The sequence below is a fragment of the Camelina sativa genome, chromosome 8 (assembly GCF_000633955.1).
Source record: "Camelina sativa cultivar DH55 chromosome 8, Cs, whole genome shotgun sequence".
Lineage (NCBI taxonomy): Eukaryota > Viridiplantae > Streptophyta > Magnoliopsida > Brassicales > Brassicaceae > Camelina > Camelina sativa.
In genome coordinates, this window is record NC_025692.1 from 12,357,935 (window position 1) to 12,381,495 (window position 23,561).

Genomic DNA, 23,561 nt, shown 5'->3' on the forward strand with positions numbered 1-23,561 from the left:
AAAAAAAAAAAAAGAAGAAGAACCCAGATTCAAATTACCCAATACTCTCTCGTTTCTTCGAGATTCAAAAACAAAATCAAAACAATCAAATTCACAACTTCGAATCCAAAATCACCTTTTTATTTGTAAAAAAAGAACTTCGATTTTAAAAAGAAACGCATCGACGACCAGAATCCCAAAACCAATCCCCCAACCATAACACTCCTCTCCAATAAAAAATCGAATAAAGTGAAGTTCAAAAAAATCCCAATTAGTTCTGTTTTAAAAAAAAAAAAACCCTAAATCAAAACAACAGATCTAACTCACCGATTACACAGCTCAATACACTCAGAGAAGAAGAAGAGAGAAAAGCTCACAAAAACCTTGTTCGAGAGATCGATTAGAGGAAGAGGTTTAAAAGAGGGTGAGAGAGAGAGAGAGAGAGAGAGATGGAGAAAAAAAGGATTGAGATGAAATAGAGAGAAGAGGTGAAGAGAGGCGTTGCCGCGAAACTTGAATAAAAAGGACAGACTTAGAGAGAGAACTCTCGTAAGCCAATAGACACTTCCCCCTTTTTATAATTCGTCATATTTTTTTTAAGTATATCAAAAGCTTTCGTTATGTGTCTGATACGTACACGTGTCTTTTCATTTTCTTCACCGTTCGATTTTTCTGAGTTTCTTTTAGGGTTTGTGGTAACGGATACATGGGATTATATTTGAAAATTACCCAATTTTTTCATTAAAAATTATTATTATAGCATCTTTTTGATGCAGAAATTTGCTTTTTTTTTCTTTTTTTTTTACAGATTTTAATAGAAAATAATTATCATATGTGTATACATTGTTCTAAAACATTTAATATAATTATATTGAAAATATGAAAATTAAAGTAACATGCATTATGTATATTTGAATTTAGGCAGTGACACAGATAAATACTAAATAATATGGTCTAGTCAAATCTATATAGAGCATTAATCCAATGTAAATACGTTGTCATATATGTATAATGTATCACTCATAATTGTATATTTATTTGCTTATTTATATTACCACGCGTCCTTTTACGGCTGGTTATTTTCTTATATAAAAAATATCTATTTAGTATATATCCAAATACACCGAAAATGCATAATTTAATCTATTACTGTTTGATATTCTTATAATTTGACTATGAGAAAGAATCTACCTTGGATTTTTTTTAAAAATCCTTCCAATAATATGACAATACATTCAATCTATTGATCATTACTATTTTGGCTTTCTCATAAATTGACTATGAGATAATCTATCTTAAATTCTCTTTAAATATTCCAAATAATACAACAATTTTTTATGTTATGAGATATGAGAAAATCTATCTTGCATTTTCTTTAAATATTCCAAATAATAAAACAATTTCTTTTATGTTGTTAGATTTTAGGTAATGTAGATTTCTGTAGTGTGTTATGAAGATTTCCTATCATGATTGTTGGTCAAAGAGAAAAAATGACACTCCTAAAAGAATAATTCCTTCAAATGTAATATTAAATTGTCTTGATTTTCAAAACATCTACTTGGTGCTTCTTGAGTTGTTTGTAGTGTGAATTAGTGATTGTTATTGTTGAATACAAACCAACGTGTTATATAAGTTTCTAATATATAATTCAAGTCAAACCCTATTTAGTATAAGACCTTTTGGGAATGAGCTCAATAACAAATCTGTGCGGACTTTGTCATCTCAGCCCAAAGCAGACAACATCATATTAATGGGACTTGACTTAGACTTAAAAAGCCCAACAATTGTGATACTTTAATTTCTCTGTTAAAATTCAGATCTTCCCTTTTTCTTAAGTTTTTTTTTGTCTCCATATATTGTTTTGGTCTTTAGCAGATCTATGTTACATTCAGCTTTGGGTTTTGGAAAGAAATTGAAAACTTTTTAAAAAAATATTATGACATGTTAATAGAGTATTTTGTATCATTATAGTTTGAAAATACAACATATCAATTGTTTTATAGATATGAGCCCTATGAAAAAATTCAAAATTTATATGATTATTAATTTATGATATTATTGGGACCATATTTTACATAAGAATTTCAAAAAAAATATTATCTTATTATATTATCAGATTTTGTTATTTTTTACATTAAACTAACAAAATTTATTAATTTATCGTGTTTATTAATTTATAATGGTTTTATGTATATCATAATAAAGACTAAAGATAATTTTACCCACATTTCTCTGACAGTATATTCAGGGTTGCAGACTAGATTCAACATTTGTCAGATTATGGGTTAAAATCAATAACTAGTTTTAGTTAATATTCAACCTAAAATTTGAAATATTCCAATAAAATCATAATCAATAAAACATTATTTAGATAATTGTTACAATGAAGCTTAATAGAAAATTTCAGATTTGGAAATGATCAAATTTGAAGATAATTAATTGGATTGAAACTGGAAAAAAAATGTAAAGAACAAACCGGTCTAAATATTGATTTTCCTTTTCAAGGATTTTATTTTGTTATAAAAACTTTAAGGGCGGCGCAGCTTTGTTGGAGAATCCCTGATAGGCGACAATGGGTATTTCTTGTGACAAGATGCGTGCCACTGGAGGCAAGCAGAAGCAATGGAGGAAAATGCAAAAGTATGAGATGGGAAGGCACCCTGCCAACACCAACCTCTCAAACAACAACAAGAGTACGCTTGGGGAAGTGAAGCAGTTACCCACAACACCAGAATCCTTGATGACGTCGTCTACAATGCATCCAACACCGAGCTTTTCGTCGGTACTAAAACACTTGTCAAGAGTGTTATATATATGTTCTTCAGATGGATGCAGCTTCTATTGAAGCAATGTTATCTCCAGCGCTTTGGTGCTTAGGCTGGCCGCAAGAAGAAGAATGCTGCTTCTTCCACCAAGAAGGATTGAGAGGAAGGTGATGAGGTCCCAAGAAGAGTTGGATTTCTACATGAAGACGATCCACAGAAAAAGGGCAAGGGTGCTGCTTAAGAGTCTGGTCTTTGCCTAATGCTTTTGTCTTACTTACAACATGTTTTGAGTCTCAATTGTCTGAGGAACTATGTTTTTGGATTACATTGTCTCTGATATTACTGATGAGAAAAAGAAAACCTAAAAAGGCCTCTTCAGCCAAATCAAAACTAAACCAAACTGTACGGACCTGCACTGGTTGATTTAGTGGAGCAGCATAGTCTGCTTGTTTTATTACGAAAGGCGGTATAGATGAAATTACAGCACGATTCTGTTTTTTCTTTCGCATCATCAAATCCACCTCTAATCCCATCTTTTACAGTTCTATAATCACCTCTGTAATGCAAAAATAAAATTAAAGAAACACTTCTAAGAAATGTGCATCTTTACAGTTTAGAAGGCATGGGGTCCAAGGCTGCGATTTCCGCATACATTTTGGATATTGCGTCTGCAAAGTAAGCTTTTGCTTGAGGTCTCTTTATCTGTTTCAAAGTTTTAAACACATAAATTTTAGAGATTCCGAGGTAAGTAACAACTTTCATTGTGGCTATCAACTTCACATTGTTATTGGTTACCTTGAATGTTGGTGTCAGAAGTCCATTCTCTAAAGTGAATGGCTCTGGTACCAAAGTCACAGCCTTTGCAAACTCAAATCCTCTCAACTGTATTAGCACAAATTAAATTGGTGAGTTGATATTTTTTTTTTGTGACAGATAAGATTATTTAAGGCAAGTCTTGTTTTTACCTGAGCTTCTTTTCCAACACCATCCATCTCGGCAAGAACAGCCTTTCGTGCTTTTGGATCGTTACAGAGCTGTCCTAGATGCTCATACTGCAATCAATAAGAAATGATTCTAAAACTTTGAGATATTTTCTGTAAAAGAAGCAGAGGAAACTCTGTAATATCACTCTGAGTTAGAAATAGTACCTTAATGCCTTCTGATGCAGCCCACTCTTTCATAACATCTGGGTCAACTGAAACAATAGCTACTAGAGAAGAATTGAAGCTATCTCCTACAATACACATTATGGCTAGGTTGAGATACAGCACAAGTGAAGAAAAAGAAGCCTGTTTGGTTTGGTGGAGAGAGCAGAGTCTTTTGCTTACCGTGTATGAAACACTGCGAAACAAATCTACATTTGGTATAAACATTTTCGATCTTCTCTGGTGCTATATATTCTCCTTGCGCCAACTTAAATATGTTCTTCTTCCTGTCATGAACATCGAAACATTTCAACTCTTTAACAACAAATAAAAAAATATCAAGATTGTTTTTAATTACAAAACCTGTCTATGATCTTGAGCCGACCACCAGGTAACCACAACCCGATATCTCCTGTGTGTAGCCAGCTATCCTCATCAATAATTTCTCTCCTGCTCAAGTAAATGTGTCAAGACTCATGTCTGCTTATTAATACATATAACCAGAGCCACTAGTAAAACTGGAATATGTGTTACGTTTGTTCTTCATCCTTGTAGTAGCCTTTGAAGATGATTGGCCCTCTTACACAGATTTCACCACGTGGGTATGGTTGATCTTCCGATGTGTAATTCATTTCAGGAACATCCACAAGTTTTACCTCTGACGAAAAAAACATTTTCAAAACACAAACCAGTCATACATATTGGATCCGTAGGTCTTGCCAAGTTTGGATTCTGATATAGCACATTGCTTACCACACGCTGGATTAGGGGATCCGACATGGCCAGATAAAGTGTCACCTTCATCCATAGAACTTATGACACAAGAAGTCTCGGTCATACCATACCCTTCACGCACCGAACATCCAAAGCATCTGTGTTCATCATGATGACCAAAGACCATATTTTATCTGTTTGACTTAGTTTCAGATTCTTAGAAATCAGTGAGAGTGGAACCATGGAAGAATGGTTCAAACAGAGAAACCAGAAAATAAACTTACACTCTCAAGAAATCCATGACATCAGGTGACAATGGAGAAGCACCAGACCCCATAAAGCGAACACGTCCACCAAGCTTTTCTTTAATTTTGTTGAAGACCAATTTATCCCAAAGTGCAGACGGATTACGCCCTGAAGAAACCACACATGAGAAAGAAAGAAAATAATGCAGAAAGCTTGAAACAGGTATACTTTGGTTCACTTTTTTAAACTGTTTCTATTAGCAGACAATACCATTTACGATAGCTTTCTTCTTTGAGTTATAGGCAATTTCGAAAAGCCGTTTTTTCATAACCCCAGATGATTTCACGGCACTTGTAATTCTGTTGAGATTAAGAGTAACACATAGAACCACGAAAATTTCCACAATAAGTAATTGAAAATTACATGGGAAGTATAAGAGTGATATTTTTACCCATCATATATTCGATTATATAAGCGAGGGACACTACAGAATACTGTTGGCCTTAACACAGCAAAATCATTCATCAGCTTCAAGACATCCTGTCCAAAGAAGTATATACATTAGTCTGATTCCGTACCACAAGTTAGTTCATTTCATATGTTACAAGACATGAGCTCACATACTCCCTGATAGAAACCGATAGCAACACCACCATACACAGCCAAAATCTGATTTGCACGTTCATATATGTGTGCCAACGGAAGATATGATATGTAACTAAAGATAAAAGATAGTTAAAGATCTTTTCTATTACAATAATTGCAAGTATGTGTGTCACTTCTGAAAGGTTCAACTCACATATCTGAAGGTAAAAAGTCTATTGCCACACTGGAACCAGCGACATTTGCGATCAAGTTTCCATGAGTCAACACAGCACCCTTCGAAACAAAGAACATATGAAATCAATTATAGAGTTAAGTATTTAGCCTTAAAGTGATATTCATTCACCATTCAACAAGAAGAACTGGAAACAACGCACCTTTGGTGTTCCTGTGGTTCCACTTGTGTAGCATATGGTTGCAATGTCTTCGGGCTTTGGAGGGTAAAATGGATGTAAGCTACTTCGACCCTAAAAGATAACCAGTAGCAACATGAAGTCTCTTTCACTACCAAGCAAAAGCCATTACAAAAACAGAGGCATTTACAGTTGCTATATAATATATTAACCATTCATATAGCTAGTGACAAGATAACACCACACGTTTAGTTAAAACCCCTTGTAGAAGACTACCTGACTCAATAGCTTTTGGTATGATACAATTTTGACTCCAGTTCCTTGAGGAAGTGATGGCAAATGCTCGTCCGCTCCTCCCACCACCTTATCACAGTGCAAAAAAAGATATATGTAAAAGTAAAAAATACTACAGTATATATCAACTTACAGTGAAGTTACACATTTGAGAAGAACATACCACAATAAGACGAATGGATGGGATTTCCGCTAGGAAGCTTAGCAACTGCATAGTTCCCAACCAAAAAATAAACGCAACTCATGATTGAAAGTGCTGCATTTTAGCCTGCACATTAATAAATCAAAAGACACTTACAGTATTTAAGGTTTGTGGTACACAAAATATAGCCTGCAGAGTAGCATGATTCACAGCAAACTTTACAGCATCTGGACCTGCGTAACCATAAAATCATATTAAGAAGAGACGAGGCTTGCAAACCCAAAAATTAAAGAGAAAAAAATAAAATAAAATCAAATTCAGATTGGTTACCAAGTGTATCGTATAAAGGAACAGAGATAAATGAATATGCTGCACAAGCATGATCCGCAATCAACCACTCTGGTCTGTTAATAAAATAGAGTCCAACGCAAGCTCCCTATTAAATGAGGAAATTTTTTCTTTAAACAAAAAAAAGAACCTGGCTGATAAAATCAGCTGGAATACATAATTTTGATGGAGCTACTTGAGCTAGTTCATATTGCATAAGTTTCATAATGAACACTTTCAAAGTAGAGTGAAACTTACATGGCTAATTCCATGAAACAAGAGTCCTGAACCAATGGCTTGTCGTTCAGAAGCTGTTTCTGCATAAGTCATCCATGTGTACCTTCAAAAAACATATCACAGAAACATAAATTGAAAAGTTATATAAAAATCTCAACGCAAGAGAACAGTTTAAAACTCACTCTCCAACGGTTCCATCAAGCCGAACTCGTGTACCCAGATACTTGTTATCAGGATATTTTTCAACAGCATGTCTGATTCCATAAAAACGTAAATCCAGCATTAATTTCACAAACTAAGCCAAGCCAACCAATTAAACAAGCTCAAAGAAGTAATCCACTCAAACTTACACAAAATTGTCATGTAAAGTCCCGATTTCAGGATGATCCTGGAACCTGCTAATGAGCTTCGTAGGCGACTTTGCAGATCTAGCACGACAAAAACAAAAACAAAAACAAAAACAAAAAAGAGAATTTTTCACAAACACATACATACACTTGTTAAAAACCAAACAGAGAAAAGAGTGTTTTTTTTTCTGGACCTGTAGACATTCCATTTCCCAGTATCCAGCTTCTCTGGAAGCACCACACTATAGCTATCCTCTATAGAGAGAAAACAATTCAAACCTCTCATACTCAAGAAACAGAGAACTCAAAGTGGTTAGTATATAGGAACAAAAAAGCTGATCTCAGGTGCTTACCATTTAAGAAAGGTGAAGCAGAGGCGGTGGCGTTGAGGAAGAGAGATGTTTGGTCGTCAGCCGGAGAAGAACCTAGGTGAGATCGAACGGTTTCAAGACGACGTTGTGCCGGCGATGAAAATTCCATTTTTTCTTTGTCGATAATTTTATTTTTTTAGAGGAATACGAAATAAACTGATCAACTAAAGAAAATGACGTAACGAATATATAAATTAAAAAACATTGAGAGATGAAAATGGTATGTAATCATGTGATTGCTACGGCTGGCTATAATAAGTTCCCTAAACCACATATTTTGGAGTATGTACATTTCTCACATATTTGCTTACGTCAAATAAGGCACGCTTCTCTATGTGGATAATTTTACCATTTCACCAAAATTATTTTTTGATCCTTATCAACATATCCATGGTGTTAAAGAAGCACTCATATATTCATTGCCCATCAAACCTGACTGTTTTGTTGTGACTGGTCATGGTGTGACACTGAAATAGTGAAATCTTTGCAGCTGATTCACTCAGGCACTTATATTCTCAAGGCTAACATATAATCATCAAACAGCTCAGTATCTTCAAGCAAACGTCTAGACTGGTTATGCTGTTGAAGTTGTCAGCTACTATCTCTGGATCAGAAAGAGATTTAATGAAACACACACAGAGGCTCTGCATAAAACTCTTTGCTGAGTACGAATTATATTCATTGTGATGTATTAGCATACAAAGATATACAGTATACCCTTTTGTTACATTTCTAGTTCCAAACAGTTTTAACACTTCGGAGAGGATTATCATCTCTACATTGATTTCATAAACCTGTTAATGGATGAAAAAATTCCAGCGGCTTGGCTCAATAGAGATGGCCCTTCTTCATCTGATTTCTCTTCTACGCCCCCATATATTATCTGCAAAAAAGAAAACATTTCATCAATGGAAATGGCAGTAACACAAGCTATGTAACTAGGATATGCAACAAATTCTTTTCATGATGTAAGAATTTGTCAACTCAATAAAATCATAGGAATCAAATCTAGTAGTCAATTAACCTCAAGATCCTCGGCATCAGGTCGACCTATGAGTTCTTTAGCGAGTAGATACCGGCCTGGTCTGTCTTTATTATCATAGAAGACTTTCCATTTTCTAGAAAATAGTAAGGATTCAAAAAAAAAAAACGATCAGCTTGTAATCGATAAACCATATCTACATGGACTTAATCAGATAAGAAAAAACCAAGTCTGAGTCTTACCCAGGATAACATCTGAAAACAGCACCAGCAGCCAGAGGTCTCATAGAGTAAACCGTAGTAAAAGAACTACAAGCGCCAAAATGAAATGAACAGTTAATGATGTTCAAGTCAAAAAACCTTGTCAAGTCTCATTAAGAATTTTTCCTTGTACCTTAGGAAGTAGCGTCTTAGTTTTCTCACGTTAAACCCAACTCCGACTTCCTCGCTTATAAGACGAGGGTTCCACATAATGAGAGGCCTTGGCTTGAAAAAGAAATGTCTTCTTGATGTTAGAAGAAAAGGTTCTTGGCAAAGTCAAAATTACGAATGACAGATTTAGTTACCGGGTCATCAGCAAGCCCTTTTGCAATTTTCTCAACATATTCCAGCATTTGGTGATCAGGAACAACCATGACAATGATCTCATCTTCTTTCTCCACTGGTTTCCGGTCACTTAAGCTGCATCACAACAAGAACCATGACTGCATATTATTTCATTTCCCAGACTGTGTTGAGCTAAAACTATCAAGCTCTCAGGATGAAGCAGACTTACCTAGCAAATCCAAAAGTTGCATCCTTCCACCGATATTTGAGCAATGCAGCAGCTCCAGCATCTGGAAATACGGCTTTAACTCTCTAGCAAAACCAATCCCAAGCACTAGGAGTTATTGTTACTGACTGACTCGAACAAATGTTTTCATGTAAAGAGGATTCACAAACAGTTAGCTCACCTCACAACCTGTTTCTTTAATGAGAGTCTCCAAGAAAACACGCGAAAGGTCCCAAAGTTCAGCTTGTGCACCTTCATCATCCAAAAACTGCAGCTGAGGAATTAAGAGCTCAACCTGCAAGATTTGATGAGTCATAATCTGAGAGCTGATACCAAATCTCTTTTCTAAATTCCAACAAAGAGTACAGATTTAATCACTAGTCCTTACGATAGCTCTTGTTCCTCCAGAGTTCACAAACGCGGCACCTGCTTCACCTGATTGCCTAACAGCTCCTTCCAAATCATTAGGCAAACAGCTGAAACAAAAAAAAGACATCATTTTTAGCCTTATGTTCCACAAAACTGTTACAGAAACTGACGAAAGTGATCAACTTTGAATCAAAGCCAGTGGTTCTTCCTTCACAATGATAAGAAAAACCCAATTCACAGAACATCAAGTGTAATCGAATAAAGAAAACGAAATTACTGAACTCATCGTCGTCTTCTTCTTCTGGTTGGTCTTGAGGTTCTTCTAAAGGTAGTTCCTTTGAAACAGAGGAAGTAGAAGCTGACGTGGTTTGTTCAAGAGGAGACTCACCCTGAAACTTCTCGATTTTGACACATGTTCTTAGCCTCGAAGTGGGAGAAGCAGAGAAGCCGCTAGAGAGAGAAGGCGAGAGGAATTGGGTGGTGGAGAACGAACAACTACGGAGAAGATAGCCATGGAAACAATTTGGTGGTACTGAAGAACAAGCCATGGCAGAAACGAGCCTGATGTCGAATATACTATGAGATTGAAATAGATTTGTTCAAACAGTTGGAACAGAGGGTTGTCTATGTTTAATTATCAAATTCAGGGGTTTTTAATAAAGAAACCAAAAGTTTAGGGACTGTTTCTTAATTTATAAAATCTTTTATCCTTTTCTTCGCCGAAACGCTCCAAGCTGAACCAGAGGGTTTGAAAACTTAACAGAAAAGGTTAGGATCCGTTTCAGTAACCCGAAACCGGATTTGAATCCGAATCCATGTTCTCTCTCACGCTCCTCTTTGGGTAATATGATTATAGACGTTACAAAGCTTCTTTAGATCCAACGGCTCTTATTCATCTAAATTCAAATTCTCCCCAATTTTACCTACAACACTCTCCTTCTCTCTCTAATTCTTTCACAATCTCTCTCTCTCTCTCTCTCTCGCATTCTCTTGTTCTCTCTCTCTCTCTCTCTCGCATTCTCTTGTTCTCTCTCTCTCTCTCTATCTCTCGCTCTCTCTTTGATTCAGAATTTAGGGTTCTCTCGTTCTTTGGGTTCTTTAGCGCAGATCCGCCATGGAAGGAGGTATTATGTTCTGTTTCTGTAGTCGTAATAGTGATTTATGCTTACAGATTCATAAATTGATCTGTGGTTTTTGTTGATTCGTTTTCTTTGATGGTTTTCGCAGATCATCTAGGGTTTATTCCAGATCAACATCAAGAAATTAGCAACGATGGTGATTTGTCATGTGAATCGAAGGAGTCTTCTGTTAACAATCAAAATTCCGATTCTGGTAAGGGTTTGATTTTTTTTGTTCTTTGGGGTTTCTCGTCGTGAATTGTGATTTTCAGTAGAGAACTTAGTTTTGTTGCGATTGCGAAATTGTGAATTAGATCGGCTCTCTCCTTCAATTATCAGAATTAGGTTTTTGGGGGTCGCTAACATATCCCGTGCATCTTCTGGAAACTTTGTTTGGTAGACTATATAGTATGTATTTGTAGATTCACTTGCGTCGTTGACTCTGATTTGATATTTGAAATTACTGATTTGGATGAAACAGTGGAAGAAAGTGAGAATGCAGTAGTTTCTCCTGCCAATGGACCAACGCTTCCAATTTTGCAGAAGATGATCGACTTCAGTGACAAAATTAAGGTACTCTACTTTCTTTCTCCTCTTCTTGAATTAACACTATTACGACAGTTCCTTGTGAATTTGCAATAGTAACCTGAGGTTGTTTCAAGATGAAATATGACTTTGCTTCTGCTAGTGTTTTATGTTCACCTTTTTTTTTATTATCATGTCTTAGGTCTTGAAGGATGAACATGCTTTGGTATCGAACCAGATGAAAGAGATCAAGAATTGTTCCTTTGTACAACCTGAAATTTCCAAGGCTCTCCAGCTTTTGAGTCAGTACCTTTCTTTGTCTTAATATTAGCAAAACTTGTTTGCTTTGGTTGTAACCTGATATTCGTTAACGTGTTTTAATGGCAGCTACTAAGCTTGGAACTCTGGAAGAACAGTACTTGAAAGAGTCATCAGAGAGGAAACGGTTATACAATGAAGTGATCGAACTTAAGGGAAATATCAGGGTCTTTTGTAGATGCAGACCTCTAAACCAAGCTGAAATAGCAAATGGCTGTGCTTCTGTAGCTGAGTTTGATCCATCACAGGAAAACGAGCTCCAGATACTTTCATCTGATTCTTCCAAGAAGCATTTTAAGTTTGACCATGTCTTTAAGCCTGAAGATGGCCAAGGTAAATTGAGACACTACCTTTGCAACTTTATTTGTCTAAACCTATGATCTTCGTACACTACACCTAACGATCTAATCTGACTGTACCTTCATTTGCAGAGACTGTTTTTGCACAGACAAAACCTATAGTTACTTCTGTGCTGGATGGATATAATGTCTGCATATTTGCCTATGGCCAAACTGGCACTGGCAAGACATTTACCATGGAGGGAACACCAGATAATAGAGGAGTGAACTATAGAACCTTAGAAGAGCTATTCCGCTGTTCAGAAAGCAGAAGTCATCTCATGAAGTTTGAGCTATCGGTTAGCATGTTGGAGGTTTATAATGAGAAGATAAGGGACCTCTTAGTAGATAACTCAAACCAGCCCCCTAAAAAGTAGGTCTTCCATTATGTTTGTTTGGTAGTAGAATAGACCGCCTTACAATTTATCTTTCTTGTTAAGAAAAACAAAAATAACGGTATGTGTTGTGTGGATAAAGGTTGGAGGTTAAGCAATCAGCAGAAGGGACACAAGAAGTCCCAGGATTAGTCGAAGCTCAAGTTTACAATACAGATGGAGTGTGGGATCTGCTCAAGAAAGGTTATTGTGTAAGATCTGTGGGTTCAACAGCTGCAAATGAGCAAAGCAGCCGATCTCATTGGTAAGCAAAATAGAGTTTAGAATCTAAAATCATTTGAAACGAAACCTGTTACATACTTATACCAACAGGAGATTTCTTTTTGTTCAGCTTGCTGCGAGTGACAGTGAAGGGAGAGAATTTGATAAATGGTCAGAGAACCAGAAGTCATCTTTGGTTAGTGGACTTGGCTGGCAGTGAGCGAGTAGGAAAGGTAGAAGTTGAAGGAGAAAGGCTGAAAGAATCTCAATTTATCAATAAGTCGCTTTCAGCACTCGGTGATGTTATCTCTGCCCTTGCATCCAAAACAAGCCACATTCCTTACAGGTATTTCCCATTTCTTCCCCTTCGTCAAGGCATTTGCATATGAGATATCCTGGTTATTGTTCATGACATTTTTTTCCCTCCTTTTTTGCAACTCCAGAAACTCAAAGCTCACCCATATGCTGCAAAACTCTTTGGGTAAAATACCAATTTTCCTCTTTTTTTTTCCCTTTTTCTGGGGCACATGATTCATACGACATCTTGTTTTTCATCTGGATGGTGTGTCTATTTCATTGTGACTTATACAGGTGGAGATTGCAAGACATTAATGTTTGTCCAGATTAGCCCAAGTTCTGCGGATCAAGGAGAGACACTTTGCTCCTTAAACTTTGCAAGTAGAGTCCGGGGAATTGAAAGTGGACCTGCCCGGAAACAGGCAGATGTGTCTGAACTACTCAAGTTAAAACAAATGGTAACGTGATTTCTCCAACTTCAGTTCATTTAAGCTTTAACATATCTTAGGCTGATTTTTCTTTTTGGTGTCTCCTTTATAACAATAATAAACAGGCCGAGAAGCTGAAACAGGAGGAAAACAAAGAAACAAAGAAACTGCAGGACAGCGTGCAGGAACTAAAGCTACACCTCACTGCTAGAGAAAAAATATGCAGAGTTCTTCAAGATAAGGTAGTGCGCGTTAAATAGTGGATTCAATATGTTCTGTGCTTTCTTCTTCTAACTAACGGTTAAAAACTAAATCATGTTATAGGTTCGAGATTTGGAATTGCAACTAGCAGAAGAAAGAAAGACCAGAATCAAGCAGGAGACACGAGCTCTAGCAACTGCATCATCATCATCAACAACATCTAAACATATGAGAGAGACACTACCCACAATCACAGAGAAAAAACCGCCTTTGGCTCCTACAAAAATGCGAATGCCACTCAGAAGAATCACAAACTTCATGCCCCAACAACCATCTCAGGGTCCTTCTAAGAGATTCTCGGATACAACGTTCAAGGAGAATAAGAATAATAACAGCCTCAGAAGATCATCACTGATGGACGTGAGTACTCTAGTGAAATCAAGAAGAAGCTCCATCGCATTCAGACCCGCTCCTCCATCAGCCATTGGATCAGGCAATAAAACCGTCCTGCCTACAAGAAGAGTCTCAATTGCAACGGTTAGACCAGAACCATCATCGTCATCAATGACAACACCATCACGCCCTCCTCTTTCATTCAGAGGTGGTGACCCGAGAAAGGCGAGATACTCTAAGCTCTTCTCTCCAGACCACAATCTGGTGACTCCGAATGCAATGAAAAACAGCAGATTCATGAAGAGCCCTCTTGGAGGAGGAGGAGGAGGAGGAGGAGGCAGCTCGTGGAAGCCGAGCCATCCTACGGTAATTGCATTGCAGAAGAAGGCGGTGGTGTGGAGTCCTCTTAAGTTCAAGAATAGAAGACCATCCCTCGTAGCGATACGACCTTCTTCTTGTTCTTCTTCATCCGCCTCTGACATGCTTCGGAGGGAACAATAGGTCTCTGGATTTTTTTTATTCACTGTCTTTGTGAAAGTGTTTGGTTTTTAAACATTCAGGTCGTCGTCTATAAAACTTTAAAATAGGGTTTCGTTTCTTTTTATCGTCAAATTGTTAACTCTACAGAGATCTTGTGCAATGGTTTTTAATCTCTCAAGCTCAAATTCATACGATTGTGTCTGTTTGTGTTCTTATTCTTCTGAGTTTTAGTACTCCTTATTTCCCTCACGACCGTCACCGCCAATTTCCTCAACGCGCATAAGCTATTTGGAGTCAGCTACATCACCAAGATCATCAAATCCCCTCCTGAGAAAAACGCAGCTATGCATACAGTCATGTTTCAGTATGGTTGTCGTGCCAATGATCCTGTTGATGGATGCTATTGGCATCATAAGAAAGCTTTAATACCAGAACGAATTGGAAGTTGTTCTTCAGCTACTGGATATGTTCCGTGACCGTGCTCATCATCATCATCATCATCATCAAGAACCGCAAAATCCAAGATGGAAAGAGACAGAGGATCTCTCGAGTTTTTAAAGTTCTTGTGATCTAAGCAAACAACAACAGTTCGATTTCTTACAAGAACCAAATCAACAACAACAATATTGCTCTTCCGGTAATAACTTCAATGGGTTACAGGTGTCTTCAACTTCAAGATTCATCAACGAAAGTGAATATGAAGGCAGGTTTCATCGATGAAATTGAGGACATTAAAAACCCGTGGAAGAGGTTTTCTAGCGGAAGACACGAGTTCAAGCAAAGTGGAATCTGATTGAGTAAAAATCTTGAATATATGAAAATAGCTCGAAGTTCGAACGAGTGCGAAATAAGAAAAGGCCCATAAAATATTGAAGAGAAAAGAGGCCCATTTAACTAAAGACAACAGCACTTTTCTCCCACATCGTTTAGCTGAAGAGACAAAGCTTTGTTTATAAAGCGTTAGAGTCGAGTAAGTGATTGTCCCTTTGTGGACATCCAATAAAATTGGAACGATTCAGAGAAGATTAGCATGGCCCCTTCTCAGATCGATTTCTTCTTCCCTTGTTCTTTCCAAGCAGACCATACTGTGTATACATGTTCGTTTGCCATCACTACTGCAAAGAGTTCGTGGTGGTCTCTTGACAGAAAATAGCAGGGAAAAGGTTAGGAAAACGGGAAACGATAGTAATAGCGTTTGGTATTGGCTATTCGGGTTTGCACAAAACCTCCTTTATTGTTCTGTTTATTCCGGCTTCTTCAACGCAACAGCCAAGTTCAAAATGACAGGGTCTCCGGTCATAAGCAGCCAAGAAGATTTTGATATAAGTCTTCGACTTCACCAGCTTCCAAGATCAAGAGCCCACCTAAATTGGCTTCGATTTCTCCACCAAAAAGAAGTGGAACTAACGTTTTGATTTCTCTGCCTAAAGCAAGGATACCACCTTTTCAGTTTTCACCATCAAGATTGGGGCCAAGGCTAGTCTCACCATTGTAGGACAGAAGAGTATAAGAAGGATTGCTAAAATGAGAAAAAAACGAACAAGAACTGTGACAAGTTTGGTAACAGAATAATTCTCAACGGGAAATATTGTGCACTAGGGTTCTTTAAAATTTGGTTGCAAATGTAACTACAATCTTGGATCCAAGATCATCCTTTAAACTCATGAAAGAAGAATCTTGGATCCAAGATCATCCTTTAAACTCATGAAAGAAGAAGAGGACACATCCATCTGGGTGTCGATTTCTTTTCCTCTTGTTTTGTTTTTTCAAGAGTTAAAAAGTGTTGCTGGGTTAATTCGGAGAACAGGTTAAACATGAACAAGATTAAACACAACAACAAGACAAAGTTCTATTGTATTGAAGAAATCAACACAATGTGTCTATTGGCAATGTTCTCTCTTTTTTTTTGGGTAGTCCCTAAATATTTGTGTTGCTACAGATCTTCTTCCACAATTACTTCAAACAAAGCCCATTTCCATTAAACTTCTAAAAACAGTACTCTGGATCAAGTTAATGATAAACAAACTCAGAACAAGAGATTTGATAATATCTTCTTCTCGTCTTTGCACCTTAATAGATTAGAATTTTCATTCTATATCTTTCTTACGCAGAAGCGCTCTTTCTTGTGGCATACACACGGTAAGCAGCCAGCCCAACGACCACAGCAGCAGCTCCAACTGTTTACACAAATCATGAGACTGAAATTAGACTTCACCCAAACATGCGTCTGAAGCTTTTTTTGTTACGGTTTTGTTTGTTTGTGAGAAAATTCATGTCAAGATTTAGGACTCTGGGAAAAGAAAACATACTTGAGACGGCCATAAGAGAACGGTTGATTAGCCTGTTGTAGTGTTTGCGGCTTTTTCCTGCTTCAGTCTCTGGAATACTCAAATGAGGATGTTGTGCTGCAGTTATGATTTTGCGGAATAAGTTGTTGAAATCCCCCAATTTGGAGCTGATGGATACTGGAGGCTCTATTCCCATATCTTGTGTCATCTGCAAGAAGATCCGTGTGCATAAATATGTATGTATGCAAGCAAGTATTCAAGTTATTCTCAGTTCATAGACTCGAAGATCAATAAGAACCCTACCCTGGTGGATTCTTGTATGGAAATAGGAAATGAATCAAGATCGTCTTTTGCTGAAACCATGAGGCAAGGGACCTCATATCCAGTGGCCTCACCGTAAGTTGCAACTTTAACAAGCAACTCCGTCGCTCTTTTCCATGACGACTCATCCGAGCTGGAGATAACAATGAACTCAGTTGTTAAGCACAAACTACAGATAGAGAATGAAAAGGCATTTACTGAAGCATATTTCGACAAATGATTTACCTGTCATACACGAAGACAGCTATGTCACATGCAGCCAAGGATTCCTTGGATGCAAATAGCCCTTGAACTCCATCTTCTGGAATTTCCCTCATGATAAGAGTTTTCTTTGAACCCTACACTCATAGATTTGCAATCATCAGGTTAAGTACATACAGAAACTCAAAAGAAAGCAGCCTTGAAGCATGCCAAAAAATATACAACCAAATAACATCTCTAATCTCTTGAGAAGTAGCACATCAGTAAAGTTTTGTATGGAACTCCCTAGTTAAAAAAAAGCATGTATCCCATAGAAAAAAAAACGCATCATAGATACCTAGCTAGTTCCCGTCCTCAGTCCCCAAAATAATACTCAACTTTGTCATTTTTGTTCAGTACTTTGTTCATTGAAGATTTCTTTGCAAGGACAAAATATATCAAAACTACGATACATATATATTTTATGCGCGCACAGATGTAATGATTCAAATTGCATACATATACTGACTTACCCCAGATTCATCGACCATATTTACTGCATAACGCTCATCAGTTGTTGATCCCTGGTTATCAGCATATGACCTAGATCATAGAGAAACATAACTGTAAATCAGATGGAGAAGTCCCCACGCTTATAAACATAGAATTGTACTCTCTTCTGTGTGTATTTTGAAAATGCAACAGGTTGTGGTACGAGTTAACATGACAAACCTTCCAAGAAAGCAATTTAGTAATGCAGATTTTCCAGCGTTATTAGGTCCAAAAACAAAGCACTGGAAAACTTTTCTTTCACATTGCTGCTTTTTGCGATCTAAACGTCTTCTCCTAGTAACACGAATAGCAGTCGATGGATCACCCGGAAAACCAATGTAAATCAAATTTTCCACACTCTGAGCCGGTTCTAATAGTGTCATCAGTGACCACTGCAAGGATAAAATTGAAAGATTAGCACAAATAAAATTTGAATTAGTGCAATGGACAAAACTTGGCCTAGATAAGAAATCCACTCACAATCACAAAACCACATATAACCCAATGATAATTGTGTATGTTATAAAAAATAAAGACACGTAAACGATTACGTCTAAGAGAGAGAATTGAGTGACATGTTAGTCTGTCAATCAACAAAATCAAAGAAATGAAACAAAAAAAGGCTGAGTATATGTATAATGCATCCACGAGAAAAGCTTCCTTATGTATTAAGGATGTACAAGAGGAGAATTGATTACCATTGACAGGAAAGAGTCAAAGGATAGACCTCCGAGGGCCGTTTTCTCCGCAGCATCCTCATAAGGTGATTCCTTCCAAGGACTGCCATTCACAATTGAGTATAGCACGTCAATATAATGGAGACTACCATAATTAAAATTACATGTTCTTTGCCTTCTGGAGGTGGAAGAAGTACCTTTCAGGTGCAGTTGAAAAAAGGTCCTCGATCTCTTGAGGTCTCAGATTATTATCCTGCAACGTACAAATTCAGTCTGAAAACTATATTTGTCAACTCAACACTAAGACATAATAAACAAAAGAGACTTACCTTGTCGTCATCAAACAAGGCATACATTTCCTTCAGGAATTCGATTGCTACATTTGTCAGCTCAAAACTCTGCAAAAACAATGAACACAACCATTAGCTGCACAATATCAAGGAAGGCAAGTTGAAGTGAGCTGTAAGATAACCGTGTGCAATAATGTAGGCATCCAAAATTCTTATTACTGATAAGGCTCCAAATTTAATATTTGATATACAGCGCATCCAGTAACAGATTATTGAAACACTAACAAATAAATAATGAAGCAGCAATAAATATTATTTCTACAAATCTACCTGATCGGGCGCTCGCTTGAATAATGAAGACGGAAGCAATTCTTCAGCAAGTCTTATATCATTATTATATCCAAACTTCCTGAGTACAGTCCACGTCGTCTCGAGCCTCCCTTTCTCAATAAAAAGTGCATGTAAAAACAGGAAGCCAGTCACTGTCAGTCCTCTTTCATTCACACCTTCTGGCAACTTTTCTTGCACAACCCTCTTAACACCTTCAATTTCAGAAGGCTGCAATGGTGCATGGAAGCACTTGACCTATTGTAAAAAAACTATTAGGTGCGTCATGGGGATAACAAAATTACACTCTTTAAGCTTCTTTCAAAAATCTGAAGGACAGACCGAAGTCAATTTCAAGACGAAATAGCAAAAGCTCATGAACACAAGAAGGGGAAACATAAGAACCTGAAAGTCATTTAATTCAGCCTCGCTAAGAGCACCATCTCTATCATGGTCACAGAGTATAAAGATACGTTTCAATGCCCTTACACACCGGGGCTTCAGTGCCTGGGAATCTTGATCAAATAGAGGTCCTGTTGGGTGAAGGACAGTTTTTTGTGCATAATAGAAAACTTCTTGTGCCTACAGAAAAGCACAATGATAGTTCAGACCTGAAATATAAGAGAACAATGATATGGCATTTCCAATTCATGCTTGAAGGCATTTCCAGTTCAGACCTGAAGGACTTTTGTTTTCTGACTAGGCATTTCCAATTCATGCTTGATAGAAGTCCAAACCAATCACAACAACATTTCAGTTCCAGGTTAAAAAATTAGGACATCTAGTGTCCTTAAAATTTCTTAGTAAGAGAATCGCATGCCTAAACTACCTCAGACTAATATTTATGCCATGTTTTAACTAAGAATATATTACATCTCAAGAGGAATAGAGAAGCCATGAAACCTGGAGTTGCTTCAAGGCAGAACACTCGATACATGTCTCTATCTCCCGAAACTGCTGCATTATAGGTGACATCACTTGTTCGAGGCTGACCTGGTTATTGTCGTCTCTGAAGTCAAGCTTACACCCTGCTACTATAATAGGAATTTTTACCTGTTCAAAAAGATCACAAGAAAATCTTTATACTTTCTAGCACGAGGACAATGATATGATCAATAGATAAGATACTGTGCACCTTCTAACCACAGCAAGATTGACATGACCAAACAGAAGATAGAGAGAGGAGAATCAAACCTCTAATCGCCGAAGCTCTGGAAGCCAGTATTCACTTAACCGGTCGAGAGTCTCAGGTCGATCACAGGCATATGTCAAAACAACTGCATCAGCGCGCTTCAACTCCTCAGCAACCATGTCCCTATCTTCTGGCCTGAACACATAACGAACAAAAACATCAAAAGATACTTCAAGAACCTAAACAAAGCTGTCAACGCAAGAATATCCTACACCTTTCTTTCGGAACACTGCAAACAGTAGCTAAACAGTTTGCACAGTGCTCTATCCCAATAGAAAAATAAAGAATTTTGAGCTAATAGTATCCTTCCCGGTTCATTCATAGTGTAAAAAGCCTAAACACAAGGTTACATTCCTCAGCAGTCACCAAAAGCCACATTATTTATCTAAAAAACTAGCAATAGCATCGATCGTTTTCCTTCAAAGTAACCTTAATCCAAAAGAGAAACAATGCAGTGAGATTATTATATATACATACTTGGAGGAAGTGTCGACAATGGTGACGGGTATATTGTCAGGGAAGAATTCAGCAGGTAACTTGGTATCAGGCAAAACAGGAGGGACATTGGGAGAGAAAACATCAGTAGCTGCAGCCACAATCAAGCTTGATTTCCCAGTGCCCTTATCACCAACCACAACGATTCTCACAGACTTGGGTGAACCAGGACAATCAACCGTACCAGCTGAGTACCTCGCCATCTCAAAAAAACTGCAACAATTAGAGAGGCTCCAAATCAGGAATCAAGTACAAAGATTGACGAGTTTGAGACAAGGAGCGACTATAAAAAAACCCAGAAACGTGAGCATCAAAAGAGAGGAAGATCGTGACGAATACAACAATAGAGAGAGAGAGAGAGAGTAACATCAACGAGAAGCAAAGCTACTAACCTAAAGATACAAAATTTCGATAAAAGGAAACGAGAAATAACCTAAACTGGAGATTGAGAGATTAAGAAGGAGAGAAGGAGAGAAGAAGATTAAAAAAAAAACCCTTAGAAAACAAAACAAAACCCTAGATTCTGCCTTTGGGGAGAAATGTGGCGGTGACGATTTGCCGTGAAGGAGGAGAAAAATTAGTAAGCTTTTTTTTACTTTTGTCTGTGAATCTGATTATTCTAGTGATATTTCCGTAAAAACCAAGTACTGTTTTTTTTTTATGAAGTAGTTTTTATTTAAAAGGAATTTTCATTTTAAATATATATATATATATAAAATTTTTGATAACTTTGCTCATATATATACAGAGCCCGCCCGTGGTCTTTCNTATTATTAATCAATAAATAGGGAATAACAAATCTAAAAAGAATAACATAAGTTATGTCAAAAGAATTAATATTTTTGAAACGTAATANCCTCCTGGCTACCAGTATATGGAGATGGTTTGATTCTGAGAGTTGAGGAGCCGGCCAAGAGCCCAAGCAAGCCAAGCAATGGCTTGCGGCCGTGCGTAATAAAACGAAAATTTCGGCCATTTTCTATGAATGTTTTCCTTAGGCCAATGGTTTAGTTGTCATGTCATTGGCACCACTACTCAGGTTCAAACCCTAGAAACTGCATTTAGTGTGTTTTGTTTTTTTTGGCTTGTAGTCCTAGAAAGTTCAGCGCCGGCTCTGTATATATATATATATGAATTTTATAACTATTAACTACCAAGTTAGGATTAATTCCTATGAAAAGTTTATATGTACAATGTATCAAAAGATTTTATGGAGTGTGTAAACATGATGAAATTTTTTGACTTTCTAAATTTTGAAATATTCATTGGCTCACATTTAAAGTCACATCTTATTACAGAATATACAAACAAAGAAATATATATATATATATATATATATAAAGTAATTATTCTAATTTTTTCAAAGGATGAGAAAGAGAAAATCAAATTGGAGAAACAAAAAATCGGTTTGGACATGAGAATTAATAAAAAGGGTTTAAAAGAAAAAACTAAAATTTGATTACGGATTTTTATAGAATCCAAATCTAAATATAATTTATTATTATTTAATCACTGATTTCATCATGCATAAAATAGTGTTACTGAATTTGATATTTATATATCATGCTTCAGTTCTTTTTATAGGTCAATGTCAATTGACTGAAATTTTCATTGTAATATTAAAAGGTTGTGTTGATCAAAATTTAGATTTTTTGATCTGTTTTTAAACAATCGAGAATTGAATTCAACCAAATCGAGACTTTCGGTTTTTAGTATCAATTCGATTCTCTACTATAAACTGGTTGAAATATTTATAATTAGATTTTTTTTCAAAAAAAAAAAATATTTATAATTAGAATATTGATTATTAAGATGACACAAAATAACCGATCGGTTTTACAAATCTTTATTATATCATCTTCGACATACTTACTCTCATGTGTTTTTTTATTTAGTTTTAATCTTCATGACAACAAATTCTTTGATATCAATTGGTTTCTATTTAATTCATCATAATCTTCTTTTAACATGTGCTATAAAAGGATTCATATATTTCTCTGACTCAAAATGATATTATGGTTTGGATATTCGTCTCTTATTATATAAAGTTGGGTTTTCAAAGTTAGTTATTAACAGGATCATGACACGTGTCAAGTATACTGATAAGATATTGACATGTGTCAAAAATTATCAGTTTTCAAAACAGCTAATTAAGATAATAAGATTAAATCTACATAAAATTTAAATGTTTATTATATCTAAAAAAATTCCTAAATCAAAAAGAAAAATTAATGAACTAATCTATTTTTCATTGTACGCTAATTATATTATACGTGTTTTCTTAATTAGATTTTGATATGTAGAAACAAAAAAAATCACTAAACATGTATATTATTATTAATCAATAAATAGGGAATAACAAATCTAAAAAGAATAACATAAGTTATGTCAAAAGAATTAATATTTTTGAAACGTAATAAGACAGCTAATTAAGAAAATAACATTATATCTACATAAATTTACATGTTTATATCGAAAGATTTGATCTTTGATTTTTTTTTTATGATATAATTTTGCTTATCTATTGCGGGTCTTTGATTCGTGCAGGTTCTTCAATGGAAGCTATCATATGCAATGAAATGGAATCAAACTATATAAAGCCTGCTAAATTAATCGAAGATGGAGACACTGATGAATGTTCCAAAAGTGATTCTACGGTTAGTAGTGTTATAAGTTTCGAAGATTAGTTGATGATTGATGTTTCTGGTCAAAATCTAGAGTTTTCTCTTCTGGATAACGTCAATGATTCTGGTACTGAAACAAAAGCTACTTGATAGAGTAAAGCAATTTTGAAATTTGGGAAGTTAGAACGGTAAATCGTTTTCAAATTGGTTTCAAACCGGATTTATGTGGTTTTTTATCGGGTTTGGTTCGTAAACCATTTAAACTCAGGTATATAG

The 23,561-nt window shown here is 36.3% G+C and overlaps 5 protein-coding genes and 1 pseudogene across 7 annotated transcripts in view; 2 read left to right on the forward strand and 4 right to left on the reverse strand.

Annotated features, from left to right (window-relative positions):
* The window catches only part of LOC104707042 (protein ALWAYS EARLY 1-like), a 6,237-nt gene extending 5,696 nt beyond the window's left edge, over window positions 1-541 (reverse strand). The window contains exon 1 of the mRNA XM_010423293.2: window positions 307-541. The gene's annotated coding sequence lies outside the window, so the exon portion shown is untranslated. The remainder of the gene's footprint in view (window positions 1-306) is intronic.
* LOC104707043 (long chain acyl-CoA synthetase 7, peroxisomal-like) lies at window positions 3,164-7,756 on the reverse strand. Its single transcript, XM_010423294.2, has 23 exons — window positions 7,506-7,756; window positions 7,347-7,407; window positions 7,156-7,233; window positions 6,988-7,059; window positions 6,827-6,908; window positions 6,572-6,677; window positions 6,398-6,474; window positions 6,263-6,307; window positions 6,082-6,168; window positions 5,830-5,919; window positions 5,649-5,728; window positions 5,474-5,567; window positions 5,301-5,389; window positions 5,120-5,208; window positions 4,888-5,017; window positions 4,643-4,761; window positions 4,424-4,547; window positions 4,253-4,339; window positions 4,073-4,176; window positions 3,893-3,978; window positions 3,710-3,796; window positions 3,540-3,626; window positions 3,164-3,446 (listed from the first exon to the last, which is right to left on the reverse strand). Exons 1-23 carry the CDS (start codon window positions 7,630-7,632, stop codon window positions 3,351-3,353), a joined length of 2,097 nt encoding a protein of 698 aa, XP_010421596.1. The 5' UTR covers window positions 7,633-7,756; the 3' UTR covers window positions 3,164-3,350.
* LOC104707044 lies at window positions 8,167-10,246 on the reverse strand. The gene is made up of 9 exons (XM_010423295.2): window positions 9,928-10,246; window positions 9,665-9,752; window positions 9,458-9,571; window positions 9,280-9,362; window positions 9,071-9,185; window positions 8,899-8,990; window positions 8,748-8,813; window positions 8,548-8,641; window positions 8,167-8,406 (listed from the first exon to the last, which is right to left on the reverse strand). Exons 1-9 carry the CDS (start codon window positions 10,191-10,193, stop codon window positions 8,299-8,301), a joined length of 1,026 nt encoding a protein of 341 aa, XP_010421597.1. The 5' UTR covers window positions 10,194-10,246; the 3' UTR covers window positions 8,167-8,298.
* LOC104707045 (kinesin-like protein KIN-14G) lies at window positions 10,457-14,533 on the forward strand. Of its 2 annotated transcripts, none has more exons than XM_010423296.2 (12): window positions 10,457-10,769; window positions 10,873-10,977; window positions 11,245-11,336; window positions 11,491-11,590; window positions 11,676-11,939; window positions 12,038-12,317; window positions 12,422-12,583; window positions 12,671-12,886; window positions 12,984-13,021; window positions 13,132-13,295; window positions 13,391-13,507; window positions 13,590-14,533. In XM_010423296.2, exons 1-12 carry the CDS (start codon window positions 10,760-10,762, stop codon window positions 14,358-14,360), a joined length of 2,319 nt encoding a protein of 772 aa, XP_010421598.1. In that variant the 5' UTR covers window positions 10,457-10,759; the 3' UTR covers window positions 14,361-14,533. The 2 variants fall into 2 exon arrangements, with proteins under 2 accessions (XP_010421598.1, XP_010421599.1); XM_010423297.2 differs by having other exon boundaries at window positions 10,882-10,977.
* Window positions 14,479-15,132, forward strand: LOC104709462 (annotated as a pseudogene).
* Window positions 16,250-21,268, reverse strand: LOC104707046 (mitochondrial Rho GTPase 1). 2 transcript variants are annotated; one of them, XM_010423299.2, is made up of 15 exons: window positions 21,095-21,268; window positions 20,644-20,874; window positions 20,169-20,301; window positions 19,878-20,027; window positions 19,380-19,556; window positions 18,978-19,232; window positions 18,687-18,755; window positions 18,555-18,610; window positions 18,379-18,460; window positions 17,861-18,072; window positions 17,662-17,731; window positions 17,174-17,286; window positions 16,931-17,081; window positions 16,649-16,835; window positions 16,250-16,516 (listed from the first exon to the last, which is right to left on the reverse strand). In XM_010423299.2, the coding sequence occupies exons 2-15, from the start codon at window positions 20,862-20,864 to the stop codon at window positions 16,443-16,445; spliced, it is 1,950 nt and encodes a 649-aa protein (XP_010421601.1). In that variant the 5' UTR covers window positions 20,865-20,874; window positions 21,095-21,268; the 3' UTR covers window positions 16,250-16,442. The 2 variants fall into 2 exon arrangements, with proteins under 2 accessions (XP_010421601.1, XP_010421600.1); XM_010423298.2 differs by having other exon boundaries at window positions 21,054-21,268.

Excerpts from the sequence above, each read along its gene's own strand:
- LOC104707043 (XM_010423294.2), bottom strand. The coding sequence starts at position 7,632 with ATGGAATTTTCATCGCCGGCACAACGTCGTCTTGAAACCGTTCGATCT. Across the intron at positions 6,475-6,571 it reads TCCTTTATACGATACACTTG|GTCCAGATGCTGTAAAGTTT; the intron begins GTAACCAATCTG and ends ATGGTTACGCAG. Across the intron at positions 4,177-4,252 it reads CGGCTCAAGATCATAGACAG|GAAGAAGAACATATTTAAGT; the intron begins GTTTTGTAATTA and ends TGTTCATGACAG.
- LOC104707044 (XM_010423295.2), bottom strand. The coding sequence starts at position 10,193 with ATGGCTTGTTCTTCAGTACCACCAAATTGTTTCCATGGCTATCTTCTC. Across the intron at positions 9,186-9,279 it reads GCAACTTTTGGATTTGCTAG|CTTAAGTGACCGGAAACCAG; the intron begins GTAAGTCTGCTT and ends GTTGTGATGCAG. Across the intron at positions 8,814-8,898 it reads CTAAGACGCTACTTCCTAAG|TTCTTTTACTACGGTTTACT; the intron begins GTACAAGGAAAA and ends TGGCGCTTGTAG.
- LOC104707045 (XM_010423296.2), top strand. Across the intron at positions 11,591-11,675 it reads CAAGGCTCTCCAGCTTTTGA|CTACTAAGCTTGGAACTCTG; the intron begins GTCAGTACCTTT and ends TTTTAATGGCAG. Across the intron at positions 11,940-12,037 it reads TAAGCCTGAAGATGGCCAAG|AGACTGTTTTTGCACAGACA; the intron begins GTAAATTGAGAC and ends CTTCATTTGCAG.
- LOC104707046 (XM_010423299.2), bottom strand. The coding sequence starts at position 20,864 with ATGGCGAGGTACTCAGCTGGTACGGTTGATTGTCCTGGTTCACCCAAG. Across the intron at positions 17,287-17,661 it reads ATATGGTCGATGAATCTGGG|GGTTCAAAGAAAACTCTTAT; the intron begins GTAAGTCAGTAT and ends CTATGAGTGTAG. Across the intron at positions 16,836-16,930 it reads CCATACAAGAATCCACCAGG|ATGACACAAGATATGGGAAT; the intron begins GTAGGGTTCTTA and ends ATCTTCTTGCAG.